The sequence below is a fragment of the Rhinolophus hipposideros genome, assembly GCF_964194185.1.
Source record: "Rhinolophus hipposideros genome assembly, chromosome: 3".
Classification (NCBI taxonomy): domain Eukaryota; kingdom Metazoa; phylum Chordata; class Mammalia; order Chiroptera; family Rhinolophidae; genus Rhinolophus; species Rhinolophus hipposideros.
The window spans coordinates 53,696,780-53,715,338 of record NC_138049.1 but is presented as its reverse complement, the minus strand read 5'-3'; the positions used below and the strand labels follow the sequence as shown (position 1 = coordinate 53,715,338).

The 18,559-nt window shown below is 50.3% G+C and overlaps 1 protein-coding gene across 3 annotated transcripts in view; it reads right to left on the bottom strand.

The window, feature by feature from the left end:
- The window catches only part of SIM1 (SIM bHLH transcription factor 1), a 68,649-nt gene extending 52,554 nt beyond the window's left edge, over window positions 1-16,095 (bottom strand). The window contains exons 1-6 of one of the 3 annotated variants that reach the window (XM_081041040.1): window positions 15,750-16,095; window positions 14,489-15,113; window positions 5,051-5,133; window positions 1,579-1,668; window positions 900-1,008; window positions 685-770 (exon numbers count right to left, since the gene is read on the bottom strand). In XM_081041040.1, the coding sequence (XP_080897166.1) occupies window positions 685-770; window positions 900-1,008; window positions 1,579-1,668; window positions 5,051-5,133; window positions 14,489-14,663 (543 nt within the window). In that variant the 5' untranslated portion in view covers window positions 14,664-15,113; window positions 15,750-16,095. Of the gene's footprint in view, window positions 1-684; window positions 771-899; window positions 1,009-1,578; window positions 1,669-5,050; window positions 5,134-8,814; window positions 9,039-14,488; window positions 15,114-15,532 lie in introns of those variants that run through there. The other 2 variants (XM_081041041.1, XM_081041042.1) reach the window with 2 other exon arrangements.
- Between the last annotated feature and the right edge of the window lie 2,464 nt (window positions 16,096-18,559).

The following is an 18,559-nucleotide window of genomic DNA, read 5'->3' as shown; positions in this document are numbered from 1 at the left end:
GCGGAGGGTGAGGGGTTGAGACTAAGCCACTCAGTCAGGAAGCCTCCCCAAGGAGTGGGGAAGGAATCGAAATCTTGAGTCTCAACTCCACCGCAAACGCCTGTGGGCCACGCCCCCGCTCTCAGGTGCCCACAGTTATTGGTGCTCTAAGGTGTCTCAAGGAAATGACCGCACTGCCTCACTGAAGTCACCTGCAGGCTTGTAAACAATACGGGGCCCTGGGCCCTGCCAACCCTAACGCCTCCGAATCGCGAAGCGGGGCCCTGGAGCCCACTTGTTTAATCTCACTAAACAGGAGAACCACGGATTTGACCTAAAGCAACGAACCTCTCCGGTTCTGAACCTCTCTGAGGTTTAGAATCTGGAGCCATGAGTAAACCCCACGAATTCACCGAAGCGACTGACCATTGCAGACGCTGACACGTCCCTAAGGCCCACTGTAAGCCCCAGATTAACAGCTCCAAAGGCCAGACCCAGTAAAACTTAGTCTTAAAACGTAGTCCCCAGGTGTTGCTGCGCCCTGCCCCGCGGCGCGTTGACCTGTGCGGGGACGCCCTTAGGCCGCCCAGGCTGCAGGAACGTCCCCGCGCGCCGCCCTCGCCTCTTGTCCTGCCCCCTTCGCCTACACCGGGTTCGGTGGCCACGGCCGCCACGAGGCGTGGATCCTCCCTCTCCGTCAGGCACCTTGTAGCCGCCGCAGGTGAGGCCGGCGTTCCTCTTGGCCAAGACGCACTTCATCCTCAGAAAGAAGGATCGCTCGATCTCGTACTCTAGGAGAGAGGAGCGGAGGGCAGCACGTGAGAGCGAGCCGTCGCGCCACGGTCTCTAAGGGCTAATTGGGGGAAAGCCACAAACGGACTGCAATCGGCCCAAGTGTCACAGGCACGCGTCTGCCTTACCCTGGACAAAGTGAGAGTGGTAGGGCTGATGGGCCGTGAGCACCGCTGTCATCTCGTCGTGGTCCGCGGGGTGGATGTATTCGTAAATGCTGTTCCCGGTCAGTTCTACCTATAAAGAGGAAGGTATTACCGGCTCCGAGGCGAGGGGGAAGATTGAGCCAGGGGGCTCCACAGGACTGTGAGGACAGGAGCCAAAACTCTAGAGTTTGGCCCTGAATTCTAATTCCAGGTCTGCTACGCAGGTTACCTATTGCAGCCTCTTTAAGCCTCCGTTTCTTTACATATGAAAGGAACTAATAGTAATTATATTAGGGCTGGTGCAAAAGTAATTGCGGTTTTTGCAATTATTTTTACCTTTTAAACCACAATTACTTTTGCATCAACTTAATAGTAATAGTAGTAGCTCTCTGGTAATGTTCTGGTGAAGACCTAAGTATGAAACCCACTTCCCATGCTGGTCAGTTTATGGTAGGGACTGAAAAAGGTCTCCAAGATTTGGGCTTGTGTTGGAAGCTAAAGGTAGAAGAAAGGGAGAGATCCAGACCTCCTGCCAGCTGGAATGTTTCCAGTCCCAGAAATGCACATATAAAACCTTTGAGAAAGCCCTCATATCCCTCACCTCCTGCCTCCAACGATGGCTGTAAACACTGAAGGCTGGAGGTGTGGACCACTCACCTACCTGAGAAAGTCCCAGGTGGACTGAGGCTGTCTCCGAAATGTACATGATCTTCCCATCTGGGGCCACCACAAAGATGAAACCATCCAGAGTCTGGGGAGATAGAAACAGAGTTGAATGGTGGACTCTCTGAGCCATGGAGACAAATTGGGTTAGGAGTGGGGGCAGAAGTTAGAAATGCTAAGCCAGAAGTACAGAGAGATGGAGTAAAGAGGGGCTGGCAGGAAATAGGGCATAGAAAACCAGCCACAAGAGTGCCTCTTTCGTTCATTCCACATTTGCAAGCATCTGGGAAACGCAGCACACTGGAATAGATCCAGAAGAACTGATGGACAAGGCTACTTGCCCTCCAAGATTCAGGATCCACTGAAATGGACAAAGCAGACATATTTGTAACATACAGATGCAAACATTCTGGGGAGGGGGATCACAACCTGCTAAAAGAGGTGGGTTAGGTTCTTGGGGTAACAATCACTGAAAGAATCAGAGGTTTCCTGTGGCAGTCTTGGAGGACTCCATAGTGGTAGCATCCTATAATGGAAAAAGTACTAGCAGGGTTTGGGAAATAACAGGTACTGGGTGATGTGACAGGGCTGCAGTCTGAAAGTTATAAAAAGAAGGCAGCTGGCCCGTGCTCTGAGTCTGGGAGAGGGGGATTTACAAGATGAGAGGCTTTCTGAGCAGCAAGTCCATAGAGTAGTGCTATAGTGTGGTGTGTGTATATTTACACTGATGTATCAAACTGACAGGCTCTCCATGAAGAAAAGTCTTAGACTTTCACTGTCCCTTTATCTCTGTGAATGAGGCTTCAGTCAAGGCAATAGAGACATAAAAATGAGTTGGATCCTGCTTTCGAGGAGCTGGAAGTCCAGCAGTGGCCTAAAGACAGATGTAAAGACCACATAGCTGAATATAGTGTTGTGGGGACCCAGAGGCTGAGTGGCCTAAGGCATGGGGAAGAAACAGAGTGGCCTTAGAGGAGCTGTTTGAGCAGAGCCTTGAAGAGGAAGCTTGAACTGGAGAAAGAAGGGAGGGCATCCTAGATGGAAGGGTTGGTGTGGCAAATGTGGGAACTGGGGGAGGACAGATCTAGTATATTCAGGTGTGATGATTTGGATGGACCAGAGTAGAACTGAGGGAGTGCACCAGTGCTGGCTTGGGGAGAGTTTGAGATGTCAATATGAGGAATTCAGAGATGTACCTGTAGGCCTCAGGGTTCCAGCAGGTTTCTAAGCAGGGGAATGGCATGCTTAGATGTGCATTGTTTTTGTTTTTTCCTGGCAGAGTGTGGACAGTCATCTACAGAAGGAAAGAATGGAGATAAGGAGATCAAAGATGGTCAAGACTGAACTTGAGTGGTCCCCAGGGGGATAGAGGGGAAGAAGAATCCAAGTCAAAGATGGTTCTGGCTGAGGAATTTATGGTGGCAGAAAGAGAAGCTGAGACTCACTGCAATGTAATCGAGTAGTGGGTAATGTCATTAACCAAGGCTGAAAACTGAGGGAAGCGTGGTGAGTTTTTATGTATGACTGGAAGTCTGGAGGAAAATGATAATGAGTTCTTGTCTTGGAGATGCTAAACTTCAGGTGTATGCAGATTTCCATTTGGATGTGTCCAGCTGGCACTAGGAAATACAGGTCTGGAGCTCAGAAGGGGTATCTGGAGAAACCAGCTGGAGTCATGCAAATGTGGGGAAAGGAGTTGAGGCGGTGATACTGGCTGAGATCACCCAGGAGGCCTTGAAGCTGTGAGAGGAGAAATAGAGCTGGAACCTTGGGAAAACACCAGCATTTATAGCCAGACAGTGGTGGGGAAACCAGACGAACAGGCAGAGAGGGAGAAGAATCCAGGAAAGTGTGCTACTTTAGAAACCAAGGGAGAGGGAGAATGTCAAGTAAGAAATGTCACCTCCATCGGGCCCAAATGTCATCTTCTCAGTGAGGTCCTCTGCCATCATTCCCATTTCAAATGGCACCTCTCAAACACAGCCCTTCTCATTCCCTTATTTTTCTCCACAGCACCTACACCACCTACACTACGCAGTGCACCTGTGTGAGTTTGCAAGGCTACTCTCCTTAGAATGTAGACTCCACAAAGGCAGGGTTTTCGGTGAGGCACACAGTTGGCCCAGCTACATTTGTGGAATGAGTACGGTAGAATAAGACATGAACATTTTACGCTGCATATCAAAATGTGGTGGAGCCTCGCAGAGCACATGGGCTGGGAGAGATGCCAGACTGCAGAGGTGTGGGAATGCACGCCCCGTGGTGAGCGAGGGAAATTACGAGTGTAATTAACTCCTGTGAGAAGTTGGGATAAAGAAGAGGAAAAGACTGGGCAAGAGCCAGAAACGGAAAGGGATTGTTTGGGTTTTGTTCTCTTGTTTGTATTGAGGGAAATTAACTGGTAATATGGAAAGACTGGGGGTGGGGGTAGGGGTCAGTTGTTGAGAGACAACTGATGAAGTTGTCCCTGAGAAGAAGGGGCAGTACCTTTCCAGTTAAATTCAGAGGTATGGAGGCCAGGTCTGTGAGGGAATACTCGAACAAGGCCTTTCTCTAATCTATGAAACGAAAGTCTCTGGCCCCTGGGATTGAGGGAGGGACTGGGTAGCGGCGGAACAGGAAATGCCGCTGCACTCCTGCCTTGGGATGCTGCTTAGGCATGGCCCACCAGGGACAACCTGCTCAGGTTCCCCCATGCTGCCTGCTTAGGTTTGAGGCGCCTACGTAAGGAACTCACGGTGGGCTTGAATAATAAAGGGATGCAGGATGGGAGACAAGTGTCAAGCCTAAAAATGCCACCGGGAGTTTCACTATTTTAAATATTTGCTAGGCGACTTAAGCGGGCAACGGGCAATTTAAAACGGTGTACACTGCAAACAATGCGGTAATGGGTGCCTGCACACTGGATAAACTCATTACCTGGGGCGGTGTATGTGTGCATGAGAGTCTGTACACAGCCTGGGCTGGCCTGGGGTGAGGGCGTGTGGAGAGAGAGGAGAGAGCCCGGGAACTACAGAGAGGAGATGAAACGAGTTGCAGACGCAGCTGGATCCGGAATGTGTGGGCTTAAAGCATTGACGGGCATTTCTACCAGATTCCCCTTATTTCCTGTGTAAATCCTTCATTTCGGACGGTTTTGCAGCCCGGCCTCGGCAGCTTAGCGTGGGGGGGCTCTCCGAATGGTGTCAAATGGCGCCCCCACCCTGGGTTCAGACGTTCTGATTGGGGCCTTGAGGGGCGTCCTTCCAAACCCAGAGTGCCGATTATCACCTTCCCTGCCTCTCTCTCCGAGCGCCCTCTGTACCCAGCGAGGTTGAGCGAAACCTTTTAACTTTGGAGAAACTGTAGATGTCTGCGGGAGGGCCACGTCCGGGCCGGATCCCATTTTTCTGGGAAACAAGAAGCCAGGCGAGGGGTCAGGCACCGGGACTCTCCCAGGATCTGAGCCGCCGGGAGACCCGCGCCAGTACCTGGAGCAGGTGAGAGCCCAATTCACGGCCAACGTTGTCCAAGGGGCTGGTCCGACTCGAATGGCCCCACGCCTCGCCGAGCCCTGTGGACACACAGAGACATCCTTTACTAATGGGACTTCGACCCGGCTAGCAGTGAGAGTAGTCTCGCGCTTGTGTTGTACGCTGAAGCTGGCACACACGGCCGGATACGATCGGGGCTCCCCACCCCCTTCTCACCCCTGGACAGCGAAGGATGGGAGCGAGTAAATTTTGGCCCTGACCTCTCAGCCTCTAAAGGGTTGAACAGAGGTCAGACTCCCTCTCCCAGAAGGGCCCCAGCTTCTCAGGGAGGGCAGGACCTGGCTAACTGTTCTTGTAGCAGGACCCCAAGTGGCCGAGTTTGGGGACAGCCTGGCCTGAAGGGACCCTCGACACTGCACCCCAGAGATAATTATTGTGCAGATTCATTAGTGTGCTTAGAGGGGTGAGGGACACTATTTCTCACCCAAAGTTTCATCATCATCCTTATCACGAGGTCGAGGATGTCCACACATCCAGTGAATGTCGCTGCCCGCCGAGAGTGACCTGTGGCGGCGGGCCAGGTCCAGCTGGTTCCTGGTGGGTTTTCTGATTGGCTGCGGGGCTCTCCAGCCATTTTCCTCCCCTGGGCCTCTGACTTTAATCCCCTTCGGAAAAATCCGTTTGCTTGCCATGGCTTCCAGCAACAACATCCCCGCCCAATCCTTCTTCCTTCTGCCTGTTCCCTCCTAGGCTCCGCGTACCCATCTTAACCGCAACTCTCCACCCCCAATCTCCCCCCCCAAAGAAAACCCTCACAGGCTTCTTTGAAGTCAGCTACTTTCAGGTGCTAACACCGTTCTAGTAATATTTTCATGATCTTCTGGATGTAGAGAATTATTCTATTTCTCTACTTTCCAGGTATCATCTGTTAACAAAGATAGCCCTTTCTTCTCTTTGATGCTACCACGTTAAGATCTTTCCAGGCTTTACCACAAATTATTTTTCCCGTGATGCCTGAAAAATAAAATTCTCAGGATGCCCATGGCTGTTTTTTTAAAAATTAATATGGAGCCCGTTATAGTACCTGTTTACAGAAATAAAATGAAAGATAAAGGAGAGGAAATTTGCCCTACCCTTTATTAAACTACTTATGGTGGCTACTGTAATTAATTTAACTAGGCAAACTAATGCTTACATCATTAAACAAAATTTAACATGACCAGAATGGGGGGGGGGTGATTTACTGATTTACTGGGTATGGGGCAAACCACTAGGAAGCACTCAATGACAAACACACTTCATTGTAGTGTGGGGTTGGGGGCGGGTCTTTCAGAATACAACATGGAGTGGGACTCTTAAACCGTGTTGGCCAGGAGCTGCTTCCTAAGCAAACGATCAAAACCCTGGTAACGAGTAACCGTGAGCGCCCCTTAAGCTCAAATCGGGTCTTTCTGGGTGTTTGCACATCTAAATAAATCTAACGATTTCCCCACCGCTCTGCAAACACTGATGCTCCCCGCCCGCGCCGGGACGTCTCTCCCTCCCTCGCGTCTGGTCAACCCCTCCGCCTCGCGAGCCCGCCCCAGGCTCCCTCCCCGGGGTGCTCCACTGCCCCGAGCCCTGTGGTCCTCCTGGACCGTTCGGGAGGGCCTCCACCACAGCTGTCTGTACACACCCCTTTGCCTAGTCACCTTCCCTTCGCGCTCGCGTCTCAGCCAAGCTACCCTCCTCGGTTTCTGACACAATGTGCTCATTTTTTCATCCCCGCTCACACACACCCACCATGAAGAAGTGGCGGGCGGGGTTGGCTATGGAGGCCGCACTGGGGAAAAGAGAAAAGGGAAAAGGATCCTGCTGGGAGAGCCGGGGACACGGATGGCGCTGGCCCTTGGATGTCTGGGCCCAGGCGAAGCTTGAAAGCCCAAAGCGTGGCGGGATCCAGGGGCCGGAGCGCTCCCCGGCGAGCCGGGCTGCCCGAGGCCGCGTTGCGCCTGGAATCAGGTCTTTCTCAGGGTGCAAAGCCTACACTTGGGGCCAACAAACATCTTTATTCTAAAATTATGAAGGTCCCCCAAAGCGTCTGGAAGACTCTCGGGACCGGCCTCCCGACCCGAATCGTCTGAAAATCCCCCAAGCTGGGCTGGGGTTAAGTACTGGTTCCGAGCTCCCGGCGCCCGCTTAGACTGTTTGTCTCAGGTTGCGGCCTCATTAGTATGCGCCTACCCCGGGAAAAGAAGGCTTTCCTGCAGGTTAATGAACAGCCGGCCCGCACAGGTTAACAGGGCCTCCCTCGCTCTCCCCTGCACCACCCCCTCCCCCGACCTTTTAAGGAACCTTTTACTTTCACCGAGCATTGCCTTCTCTTTTTGTTCCAGGTCGAAATCTCTGTCACACGATTTTTGTCTGGGTTAATGTTTTATAAGGGACTGGCTGCCCTCGTCTACCTGCGGGGCTTTCGTGACCTAATACTACCGGTAGGGCTGAGCTTGCCTTTTAGCCTGCTCAGGACACCTCCTGAAACCGGGTCATGAGTTCCGCCTCCGAAAATCCGGGAGTGGGTCCGAGACCCCTCTCCCCGCACCTCCTCACCTCCTGCCTGCGGTGACGCGCTCCCGCACCCAGTTTCAGTTGGCAAGCGGGGTAAGCTGAGATTTCGTTTCTGCACTTGACCTACCGCAGAAAATTCGCAAATCCTTTGATTGTCTGTTTAAAATGAGGAGGAAACCAGCTCCCTTTGCGGCAGGATTACAGTGGGAACAAGATCTAAAGATTCTCTTGTAATTCGGTGAGGCCGAGGGAACAGGGTTTTGCAAAGGAGAAAAGGAGCTCTGTGAGGGAGGCGATAACTAAATCGGGTTTTAGACAAAAGGATTTTCCCCAGCTAAAGTGGCCGAAGACAAAGGAAAACATAATCTATTTTGGAAGATTTCCAAGATATGCTACATTAACCTTAGCAGATAAATTTTGCTTTTCCCCGCCCCCCTTCCCTTAAAGTCTGGTTTATCATATTTACATAAGTAGTATTACAAGGGATGTATCTATTATGGATCTAAAGGGCTAGCTCACATTTCATGTGAAAAGCCGGGCGAAGTTTCACTGTTGCTTTACCCTCGGTGAGCAGTGGAGCCATTTCCATTTAAATACCCCCTGACCCAAGGATTACCTCAATGGACTGACTGCACGGGTTTTGTAATTTCCTGAAAATGAGATTTCGATTTATAAAACAAGAAACCAATTAGTAACCAAATGAGGCGAAGTAGATCCACTAAAATTGACCTAATCCCACAGGCACAATTTAGTCCCGTTCTTGGCGAATGAATGATGAGCCCCAGTCTAGCGTGAGCTCAAAGCATCATCCAGCTGTGTTATTGCAAGCAGCAAAAATAAATTGATCGAGCTTTTCCTTCGGAATGAATTTCATACTCTTGACAAAATATAGATTACAGACCCAGCATCATCGCCTCCTTCACTCAAGACAGGAAGAGGAGGAAGAGAAAACCTCCTACCGGTTTTTTATTTTGTGTGTGTGTGCGGTTTCTTTTAAATAAACAAACACTGTATCTCAATAGAAATGTGTCCTTCTTGTAGCCCTTCCCGGGAGCCTTCATCTCCCGGATGGATCGTTACATGCCTTTTAGGCAACGTCGTGGGGGCCGGAGGAGCTGTCCTGTGCCCTGACCACTACTTGGTGACTGAGGAGGGAAATGCCATCCAAGACCGCGCTCCTAACTTCGAGTCCCGGAGGGACTTGTCTCAGTCACCTGGGTTTTCCGCAGGGCCTGGTTTCCTCGCTGAGTGCGCACTGTCCAAGCCTTTTCCTCGGCCCAGCAACCAAGTGGCCTTAGGGCTCCGGGAGCCTCTGCGGCTGCGCTGTCCAGGGCAGAGACCGACCAAGATTGGGCGCCCTTAGCCGAGCTCGAGCTCCTGGAGCGGTGACTGAATAGGAGGCTGCTTAGTAGACGCACCGACCCCCACGTCTGGCGCTGGGGCCCGCCTCACTCCGGGCCCCGTTCGGCCACCTGGCGGGTGTGGCCGACCTCTCAAGGGCGTCGGTGGCCGCGCGCGCGGCCAGGCTGTGTCCTGCTCAGCAGCCTGGACCTCACATGGTGTGTCTGCCCTTTCCTGTCTGCCTCGGGCACCCCCGCGGGCGCCTGGGGAATCCACTAAAGTTAGTGTACATCTGAGGTGGAGACTCTCTCTGCGCCCTCGTCTTGCTCTGGCCCCTTAGCCTGGGCTGTCGGGTTGGGACAGAGCCTGCCCACCGAGCTGGCTTTCGGTGCCCGAACCCACCGCGAGAGAACGCGAAACTGCAGGAACCAGGGACAGGTGGGGGTCAGCCAGGTTCCAACAAAACCGTGGGACAAAAATGCACGCGGAGTTGACAAGAGTGCCCTGCGTGGCGGCTGAAAAGGGTCAGGCGGTGTCGGCAGGACCCTGGGTCTTCGAGTGAGGCCGGGCGGGGCGTTGCCACGGTCCCGAGAGCAGGCGCAGGCGAGACCCGCGGGGCTGCCACGAGTCTCATGCGTACCCCACGGCGGTTTGGGCCATCTGCACTCCCACGGCTGCAAAACGGCCCGCTTGGGCGGGATCTCGTCTGAAGGGTTAGACGACGGCCGGTCCTTGGGACAGTGGCCCGGGCAGCATGAGGGACGGCGGGCGCACCGGGTAGGCGCGGGGAGACGTCCTCCAGCCCTGGGCGAGCAGAGACCTGTGCGGAGAGTGAGGAGACGCTGTGCGGAGGCCGCGAGCCAGCGCACCCTCCGCTGCGGCCACCACGGCGACGGTGGGCAGGGTCTGCTGCTGCGGCCGCCGGGAGAGGATGGGCCACACCGCGCGGACCCGGCGGGTCGGCCTCGACATCGTGCTTCTCCCCTCGCCGTGCTTCGGCCAGTGCCCGTGGCGCCCTTGAGGCTTCCACAACGTTGCTGTCCCTAGTCAGGTCAGAGCCACCGGGATGGAACGACTTCGCGCAGGAGCTGCCTGCCCAATGGGGCTGGTTACCTGCGAAGAGGGTTTGCTCGCAGTTCTCAAACACGGTTTCAGTACTTTCTGATTAACAGCCCCCATCGTTAAATAATTAAAGCTTCTCCTCCCCCTACTCCACAAAAATTTGAATTCCGAGATCAGAGACTGACCGTGGGCGGGCGCACAGCTAAAATCCTAACGTTTTAGGTGGGTCTAAAGTTCCCTTGAGAAATACCTGCGCCGACAGATAGAAAAATGCGGTTATTATCCGTGAGCTTGAGTTCTGTATCCACATTTGTGTCTGCAAAAGATGGAAGCTGCCAAGATTTCCCCAGAATTGAAAAATAACTCCCTAGAAATCACGTTTGTCCTCTGGAAATTTCGTCTGAGTTTAGCTTCAGGTGGGTGATTTGTACCCTTCCCACCATAGCTTATGATCCTTTTTTTTGTTGCTTTTTTTTTTTGTTATTGTTTTTATTAGTGATCCCTCCGTTTAAAGGGGAAAAAAGTATTTTTTTCATTGATCTGACCTACAATTTCCAGCACATAAATCTGCAAACGCTCTGCATGGAGTTTAGTTCTGCATTTTAAGTCAACATCAAAACTGGAATTAAACAGAGAAAACCAGCGTGGAGCGTAAACTGTGCTTAAAGGCTTTTAAATGAGAAAAACTTCTGTAAGAAAATAAACATGGAAACCTAATGCTCAATCATTTCCCCAAGCAGCAAGAAAAACAGCTTTAAATCACCCATCCACGTGGGAAATGGGGCCTCTTTTACTCTTTTCAGTTCTCAGCCTCAAAAAAATATAAGGCGATTAAAAATTTCAGTCTTGAGGTGAATATTATAGAAAGGGTTTGTGGAGGTTTGTTTAATTCTTGTCTTTCCAGCCTTTGTAGAGACTCCTTCACTGCACAGTTACTAATTTCAATTCTGTGATTATTTTTAGTATCCCAAGACATCTTGAGAATGAAATGGTGGTGTGATGCGACCAAGATTTTGAATGGCCATAGATATGAAAACATGTCTGATCTTTGCAAAGGTTATTCTGTTAGCCCCTTCACCTCCCTGCCAAAACTGTATGATATCTGGATAACACATATTTCTTTTTAGTTGAATTTATCCTAAATAAAGTCATCTTTTATTTAAATCCTGCTTTTCTGCCTTTGATAATACCAAAGACACACATTTCTAGATGCCTCAATTTTTGCTTTGCAAGGCTGTTTTAGAACAGGCTATGTTGCCAGTTGGGAGATATGCAGTTTAAATGATTTCACAGTAATCTTCCCTGAGTTTTTTTTTTTTTAACTATGAAATCTCCAGTCTAATACTTTACTCTTAATTATTCCAGGCATCCATATTTCCTTTCTCTCTTTCTCTCATTTTTCCTTCAACAGCTCAATTTTGTTTGCTCCCAGACAAGGAATCTACTAGACTCTGGGTGTGGGTGTGGGTGTGGGGGGGGGAGTGGAGGGATTATATTCAGCAATTTAGGGGGGAGGGGAATTGACAATATTTTAGTATTTAAAAATGTTTTTCAAACATGAGTATGGAAGGATTTTTGTTTGTTGATTTAAGCCTTTTGGCATTACAGGGTATTATAGATGAAATGTGTATGCAAAAAAACTGGAGTTTTAAAGTCATTGTTATGCCTATAAGATGCCACAGGGTTTATAATTATTTTAGATTAAATACCTTGCAAAATCTGTATGTTACATGTGATAGAAGGCTTACCACTGTGAAATAATTATCATTATTCCATCCTTAAAATCCTATTGAAGACCTATTATGTGCTAGGAGGGTGGCAAGACACATGTAAAAATGAACTTTATCTTCAAATTATTTTCATTTCTCATCACTAAAAACGATTACCCCCATATAAAGTGCTCATTTTCATCCACTGCCATGGACCCAATCTTGTCCACCCCCTGTCTTCAATAAACAGCTGAACCCAAATTTGGCACCCTCTGCAGGTGGTGCCTAGTTCTTCCGCTTGGGTTTACTGCACTCCTTTAAAAGCTATTGGGTTTTTTGGTTTGTTGTTGTTCTTCAATATTTTAAGGGTTGTGTTTGAGTTTTGCATTTTTTGAAGTTAATCTGTCCTCAAAATTAAAACCTCCTTTCTAGCAGCCAGCTGTTCGAATGACCCTGTCTGATTCACCCGGTGGAGGCTTTGGGGTGAGTTATGAGCTCAACAGTAGCTGGGGAAATAAATGATGTGCCCAGAGTTCACACATCGTCCATCCCCTCCTCCCCATAAACTCACACTCCTCTGCAGAAGGGAGAGGAGGGAGGAGCCCCGGGCCCTGGGCTGAGGAGGAAGGTGAGGGACGCTGCAGAAAGCACAGTCGCAGTTCAAGTAGCCACAGGGGACCGGCCTGGCCACCAACCGGACTCCAGAGGGAGTCTTCACCAGGGCCCTCTTTAAAAATAACAAGAAGTTAGCTAAGAACTAACGTTCTTTCCTATTTATTTATCGCGCGAGTTATAATTTGTGGAGTTAGCACTTAAAAAAGAAAGCTTGCTGTCTTACAAACAAAACCAAAACAACAAAACCCAGCCCAATACTCTCCCGGCCGCATCTGCACGACACAGAGGAGCGCCCGGGACCGGGGACTCCCCGGGCGCTCGGGTCCCACTCTGTGCTCGCCCAGGAACGTCGACCCACTATTCTCCTCCTCCCGCGATTACTCGCAGCTCCACCAGCAGCACCATATGCTTCTTCTGATCAAACAGCGAGCGACATCGGCACCGATAATTGACGAGATCCGCCAGAAATCACGCAGAAAGGGAGCCCACTGAGACCGCAGGGGCTGACAAATCACTGCTAATAATCCTGTTAGGAACAGCGCGACCAACGGAGTTCGCAATAGCTTTATTTTTGTAAAGTAGTCGCTGACAGTGTAAAAGACGAGATCTCTTTTTTAAACAGAAGGTAGTGTAGCATCACAGTAAGTTTCCCACTAGCAGTTCTCAGCACAGTTTGAATGGGAAGCACGGTTTTAAAATACATGTAAGTTCTCCCTTCTCTCGCCCCGCCACCCCTTAACTTGTCAGGTATTTTAGATTTTGATCCCTTTCCTCCTGTGGTTTCCAGGAGCAGATGAGATTGTTCAAAGAACTGTTTTAAGACACAAGGACTATAACACTACTTATAGTTTGGGGGTACAATTGAACTATAATTGGAAAGTTTTCCTTTAGTGCCCATGACTAATTTGGAACATGCTTTGCAAGATTTTGATTCAGATAATAACTGTTAGTTAAGATCAAGCAAAGTGAAACTCTAAGCCAAATAATGACTATTTCCTTAAAAGAAAACAACAAACCCCAAACGTCCCAAATCAACAATAACATAAACCTCTCTGGGTCAAATAAGAAGTCCCCGTTTGTAAATAAACAGGGTTCTTTCACTTGGATTTTTGTTTGTTTGGTATTCTTTCCTTTTCATTTCCAAACTGTTCTCCCCCAGCAAAGACATATCATTCATACAAACACACACACACACACACACACACACACAGAGTCTGTCCATGTTATTTGAATGTGGGTAAAGAAAAGGACTGGGAAATGGGAGAGAGATGTGTCCTTTACCCAGTGAGTATAAATGGGAAATTTTATACACGAGAGTGTTTTGTGAAGTCTGCTCTGTCCTCACACAGCAAATCTTCATAATCTAAATATACATTTCAAATCATGTAAACAGCTCGGCCATTCTAACTTCTAGGCCTTATAAGACAATTTCCCCAGGATCTGTTTGCCAACCTGCCTGCTACCTAGAAGATATTTTCTAAGTGGTCTAACCATCTTAATTCAATTTTATGTATTTGGGGTCTAGCCTATTATCTCAGAGATAATATCAAGTGCCGATGTGCAAATTACAAGCCCCAGAGTTAGTTCAGAATCTGTGAATGTCTCAAAAACTCAAAATAAATTTGCTATTTCAGTCAAGAGACTGGGTAAATTCAGGACATATTTGTTCATGAATATGCTTGCTCCTCATTTGCAGAATTAGAGACATATATAGAAATTATTAACTGGTTTAGCTAGCTCCATATACATGGGTCTATCTGTACGTAGTGAAAATACAAGAATTTGGCAGTGTTCCTGCTTTCTACTAGATACAATTTTAACGAGAGGAATGAAAAAAGAAAGTCTTGTTTGGATTAGTAGTACTTTCAATTGAGCCCAGTATCTGAAGTGTTGACAAAAGCACTGTTGGGCTGCTTCCCAACCAAACATATCTGAGGGATTGAAAAGAAAGTATTAATGGGGAAGTAGAAAGTGCCACGAAAAAGCAATGGGAATTCTAAGTTCAGACAGGTCCTTAGTGAAGCAGCCACGCTTAACTTCCCTTTGCAGAGCGTATGTGAGTATGATTGTACTTCTCTGGCCAGTGGTATAGACTCACTCACTGGCTGGCACATCCCCTACCCTTCTGCCTTTGAAATTCCATCTGGGCAAAGTCACTTACCTTCTGGGAACACTACTCTCATTTTGAGATAGCTGGTCGTGAGTCTGATTATGGATGCTTTGTCCAGCTGCGAGGTGATGGCCGAGGGCAAAGGCAGTAATTTAGCCAGTTCATAAAATTCACTGTTTTCCTTCTCCCTCCTAGTCCGGGCAGCATTTTTGGACTTCTCTTTCATTGTGTCTCGTTCCCCCTTTCTTCTTAAAACATAAGCTCCACAGATTCATCCAAAACCAAAAATAAACTTTCAATTACAGGTCATTTTGGCAAAAAAAAAAATAGCATACGTTGAATGAAGAGGCTGAAGTATTTGCTTCAGTGTATCACTCACTGATAGTGGTAAAAGACCAAAGCGGCGAACAGAATATTTTTCTTTAACAATACGGGATGCGAGCATAGGAAAAGTCGCGGATCCAGGGCGATCTGGGCAATCTTAGGAGTTTCTGTGTATCAAAGGCCGGCGGGACCCCTGAAGGGCCAGCTTTTCCTTCTGTTCCGCGCTGCGAACCCGGGTCTTCGGAAAATCAACATAATAATCCCCGACGTTTGCTCTTCAGTCCCGTGGTATTAGAGGCGGTTCCGAGCCCCTTTGGGAAGAACATGAAAGCCGGGCGACTCTTTCAGGCCACTGTGAAGACAACAGCATCAGAGCGTAAGAGATCTGCGGTTCCACAATCACTCCTGCCCTCGTCCCGAATTCCGCAAAGGGCCTCAGCTTTCATCGGTGTTTGTGTTTGTTTTTTAAAATATGGAGACATCAGCAGAGACTGAGTCCCTTGCAAATAATGCCACATTCTCCAGCCCCCTGGGAAGTTGCCCAAACAACAAAACGCCTATTTCTGAAGACCCTTAGGAGACCCCCAACCGCCGGTGCCCGTGCCCGCGCCCCCGGGCCAGGCGCAAGTCCCAGGAAAGCAGGTTTCTGCAAATCCGAATTCCTCCACAGCGCTGCGGTCGCCTTTCCGTAACCCCACTTTGGCAGATCTGGAACTTGGCTACCTAACTTGGCTCTCAAGTCTCAGGGATTCCCCAAAAAGTGGCACTTACACATCAAGTCCCTCGGGACTCCCGAGGCGACCCAGCGCTCTCCCTGCCCAGCAGGGGCGACAACACGCCGGGCACGGCAGCACCAGGTTAACAGGTGGAACATTCACGACAGCGCCTGGCAGGCACCAGGGGGTAGGAGGCGGTCCGGCCTGTCTCCCTCGGCCGTAATGCTGAGGGTGCAGCTGGGCGGGCGCAGGGTGTCTTCCGCTTCACCTACCTTCAGTCCTCGATGGCTGCAAAGGGTGTGGAGGCGCCTGTCTTTTAATTGTACTCATGTCTACGGTCCACCTAAGCAACTCCGCCGGCCTCTCAGCTTCCCACCCGCAGAGAGGAGCAGAGCGCGCCCTGGCTCCCTTTTCTCTCCCCTGGTCATAAATTGGGGGAAGGGTGCGTGGAAGAAGCAGGGGAATGCGGGCTTTGGGACGGGTGAGGTGGTTTTAGAATCCTCCTTCTCGGTAGTTGCTACAAAGCCGGCATATTCCTAATTGGAAGCCGAAAACGCCCCCCTGTAACTTCTTTATACCTTACAGGGTTTAGCTTCAACTTCACTCCCGGGCTGTCTCTCTCCCGCCCTCTCTTAATGTCACTCACAAACCTTCTCGCCTCCGATTGGCCCGACGCGCCCCGGAGCACGGTATTCATTGGTCAACGGGGCTGAGTGACGCGAGCACGCCCCGCGCCGCGCCCCGAGCTCCTCCCCGCGCTCCCCCACTCGGGGCTCGCTGTCTCGCCTGCTACCCGCGTGGCCGCCGCGTTCTTAACGAACCCCCTGCACTGGGGTTTGCTCTGCCCCGCAGCCGCCGCTGCTCCCTGCATCCGCGGCCTTGAGCGAGAGGTGCAGGACCCACGCACCCCGCGATCCCTGGGGTCGAATGGCTAAGCTGTCAGTCGCTAGCGCCAACCCCGTAGTACCAGGGGCGCTCGGGGCCGCAGAGGTCAGGCCCGGGGGCCTGGGGCTGCCGGCTGGAGAAGTCGGGAGATGCCTGTACTGCGGGCGGGATTCGCCCAAGAGCTGATCCGGGGGCCGCGCCCCTCCCTGGCGAGTCGCGGGGCCCACCGCGTGCGCGGGGCCCACGGAGTGCTCGCGGCCAGTGTTGGGCTTTATTTTCTCTCACGTTTCTCTGAATCCACAGCGACACCTAATTCGTCGCCAGAGGAGATAAATATGCCTGTCTTTCAATTAATCCCAAAGAGAAGCGTCTTTTTTGAAATGGGTCGCGTTTGAGGGCCGATTGGCTCACCGCGGAAAGCTCAGCCGTGGAGTTTTTTCTTAAAAGGAGAGCAGATAGGGCAGATTAGGGGAAAGAGATTACATTTCAGGCCAAAATTGAATTAGATGGATAGCTCACACCTTCCGTTATCTTACACGTCAGCGAAGACTTTCTGTTGGGTTTTGTTTCAGAAAAGTCCAACATGAATATTCCTTTACAGAAAGGATACAATGTGCACAAATGAACTTACAACATTCAAAATTCCCCAACAGGAGCCTTTTAAACAAACGTTTGTAAGTACCATTGCTGACAAATTCTATCTTAGAGACCTAATTTGAATCGCCGTCTCTCTGTCATCTGAGGAAAGAGAACAGAGAGCAACGGGGAAAAAGTTGACTTGACCCACAAGTCAATTTTTGGTGCTTGCGAGTCACTCCCTATAGACGTGATTCCCGGCTTGGTTTTGGTGATGCCAGTGACCGTGATTCAGCGCTTGGAGGCAGTTGTTTCATTTGCCATAAAAGAGTTAGAACACCAATAATGTTGCTGTCACCTTCTCCTTTGTGGCGCTAATTGCCGCTGAGAAAACATATATTTGAAGAGGGGTGTGTGCCATTCCGCTGAGGTTCAGAACAACTTTAAGAGTGTTTGTTCAAAAATACAGACAACTGCCACTTCCTTGCTGCCCGATGGCAGTAAGCTCATAGAGAAACCACGGGAGATTTCTGGGGGTGTTTACACATCTGGGAAACACCTGGCAAGAGGAGGTAAAAGTTCTGGATAGAAAGAAAGAATCAGAAAAAGAACTAAAAATGAGATTTTGTAGGTGTTTCAAAACTGGGATCCAACTAATGGGCTATTGATCTAGAAGGTGGAGCCCTTTCCCCAGACGCTGTAGCCACTTACAGACCTGGATGGGTAGGAATGCAGAGATGTACAGTGGCTGGCTCCCTTAAGATTCCAGAAAGAGCAGACAAGACCAAGTAAGGACTACATGTATAGCAAGGGGAGCTGTGTCTGTAGAAGGTGAAAGGACCTTCAGTGACCCTTGTTCCCCCTACCCCCAAACTTGACGGATTTTAGGGGCAAAATGGAGCTGCCAGACACTTGAGGGGATAAGATGCTGTTTTCTTTCCGACCGTGTTCTAGAAAGGATTTCTGTTAAGTCTGCGGTTGCTCTAAACCCTATCTCTACTTCAAACAAAGTGCAGGTGTGTTAGTGCTGTTCTGGGGTCTGAAACCCTCGCTCACCGCAGGAACTCTATCGGGGAATCCGGCGGCGTCCGGCTTCCCGTTCAGGATGTTTTTCACCTGGAAGAAACGCAGTATTCTGCCTTCAGAAGCAAGATGGGCAAAATGAGTATGGAAGTTTTCACACGGAAGGCCATGTCCTGGGGGGGGGGGGGGGCTGGCAGGCTGCTCCAGCGTCCCAGTGAAGCTCAGTTGTCGATGAACCGAGTAGATGTCGTTTAATAAACAAAGTGAATGCACGGCCATGTGGTGACCGCCCCCTTGCTAAGTCCTCCGCACACAAGTGTCTGAGCCGCGTTTACCCAGAGAGTGAATTAGCACGGCGACGTGACACCTGTTTTTCTAATCTTTGAACCTAGGCTGGAGCGGGAACGCGGCTCCTTTACATCCCTGCCCAGGCGCGGGGACCCGGCCTCGCACCCTCCGGGCAACCACCCCCCCCGCCGCCGGGCCCCCGCAGGTGCCCCCTGCCAGCCGGGGGCGTGAACCGGCTCCTCAGGTGCTTCCCTTGGGATCCGTGAATTAGTGTTCACCTCTAGCAGAAGAAATTTTAAATAAGTTTCTT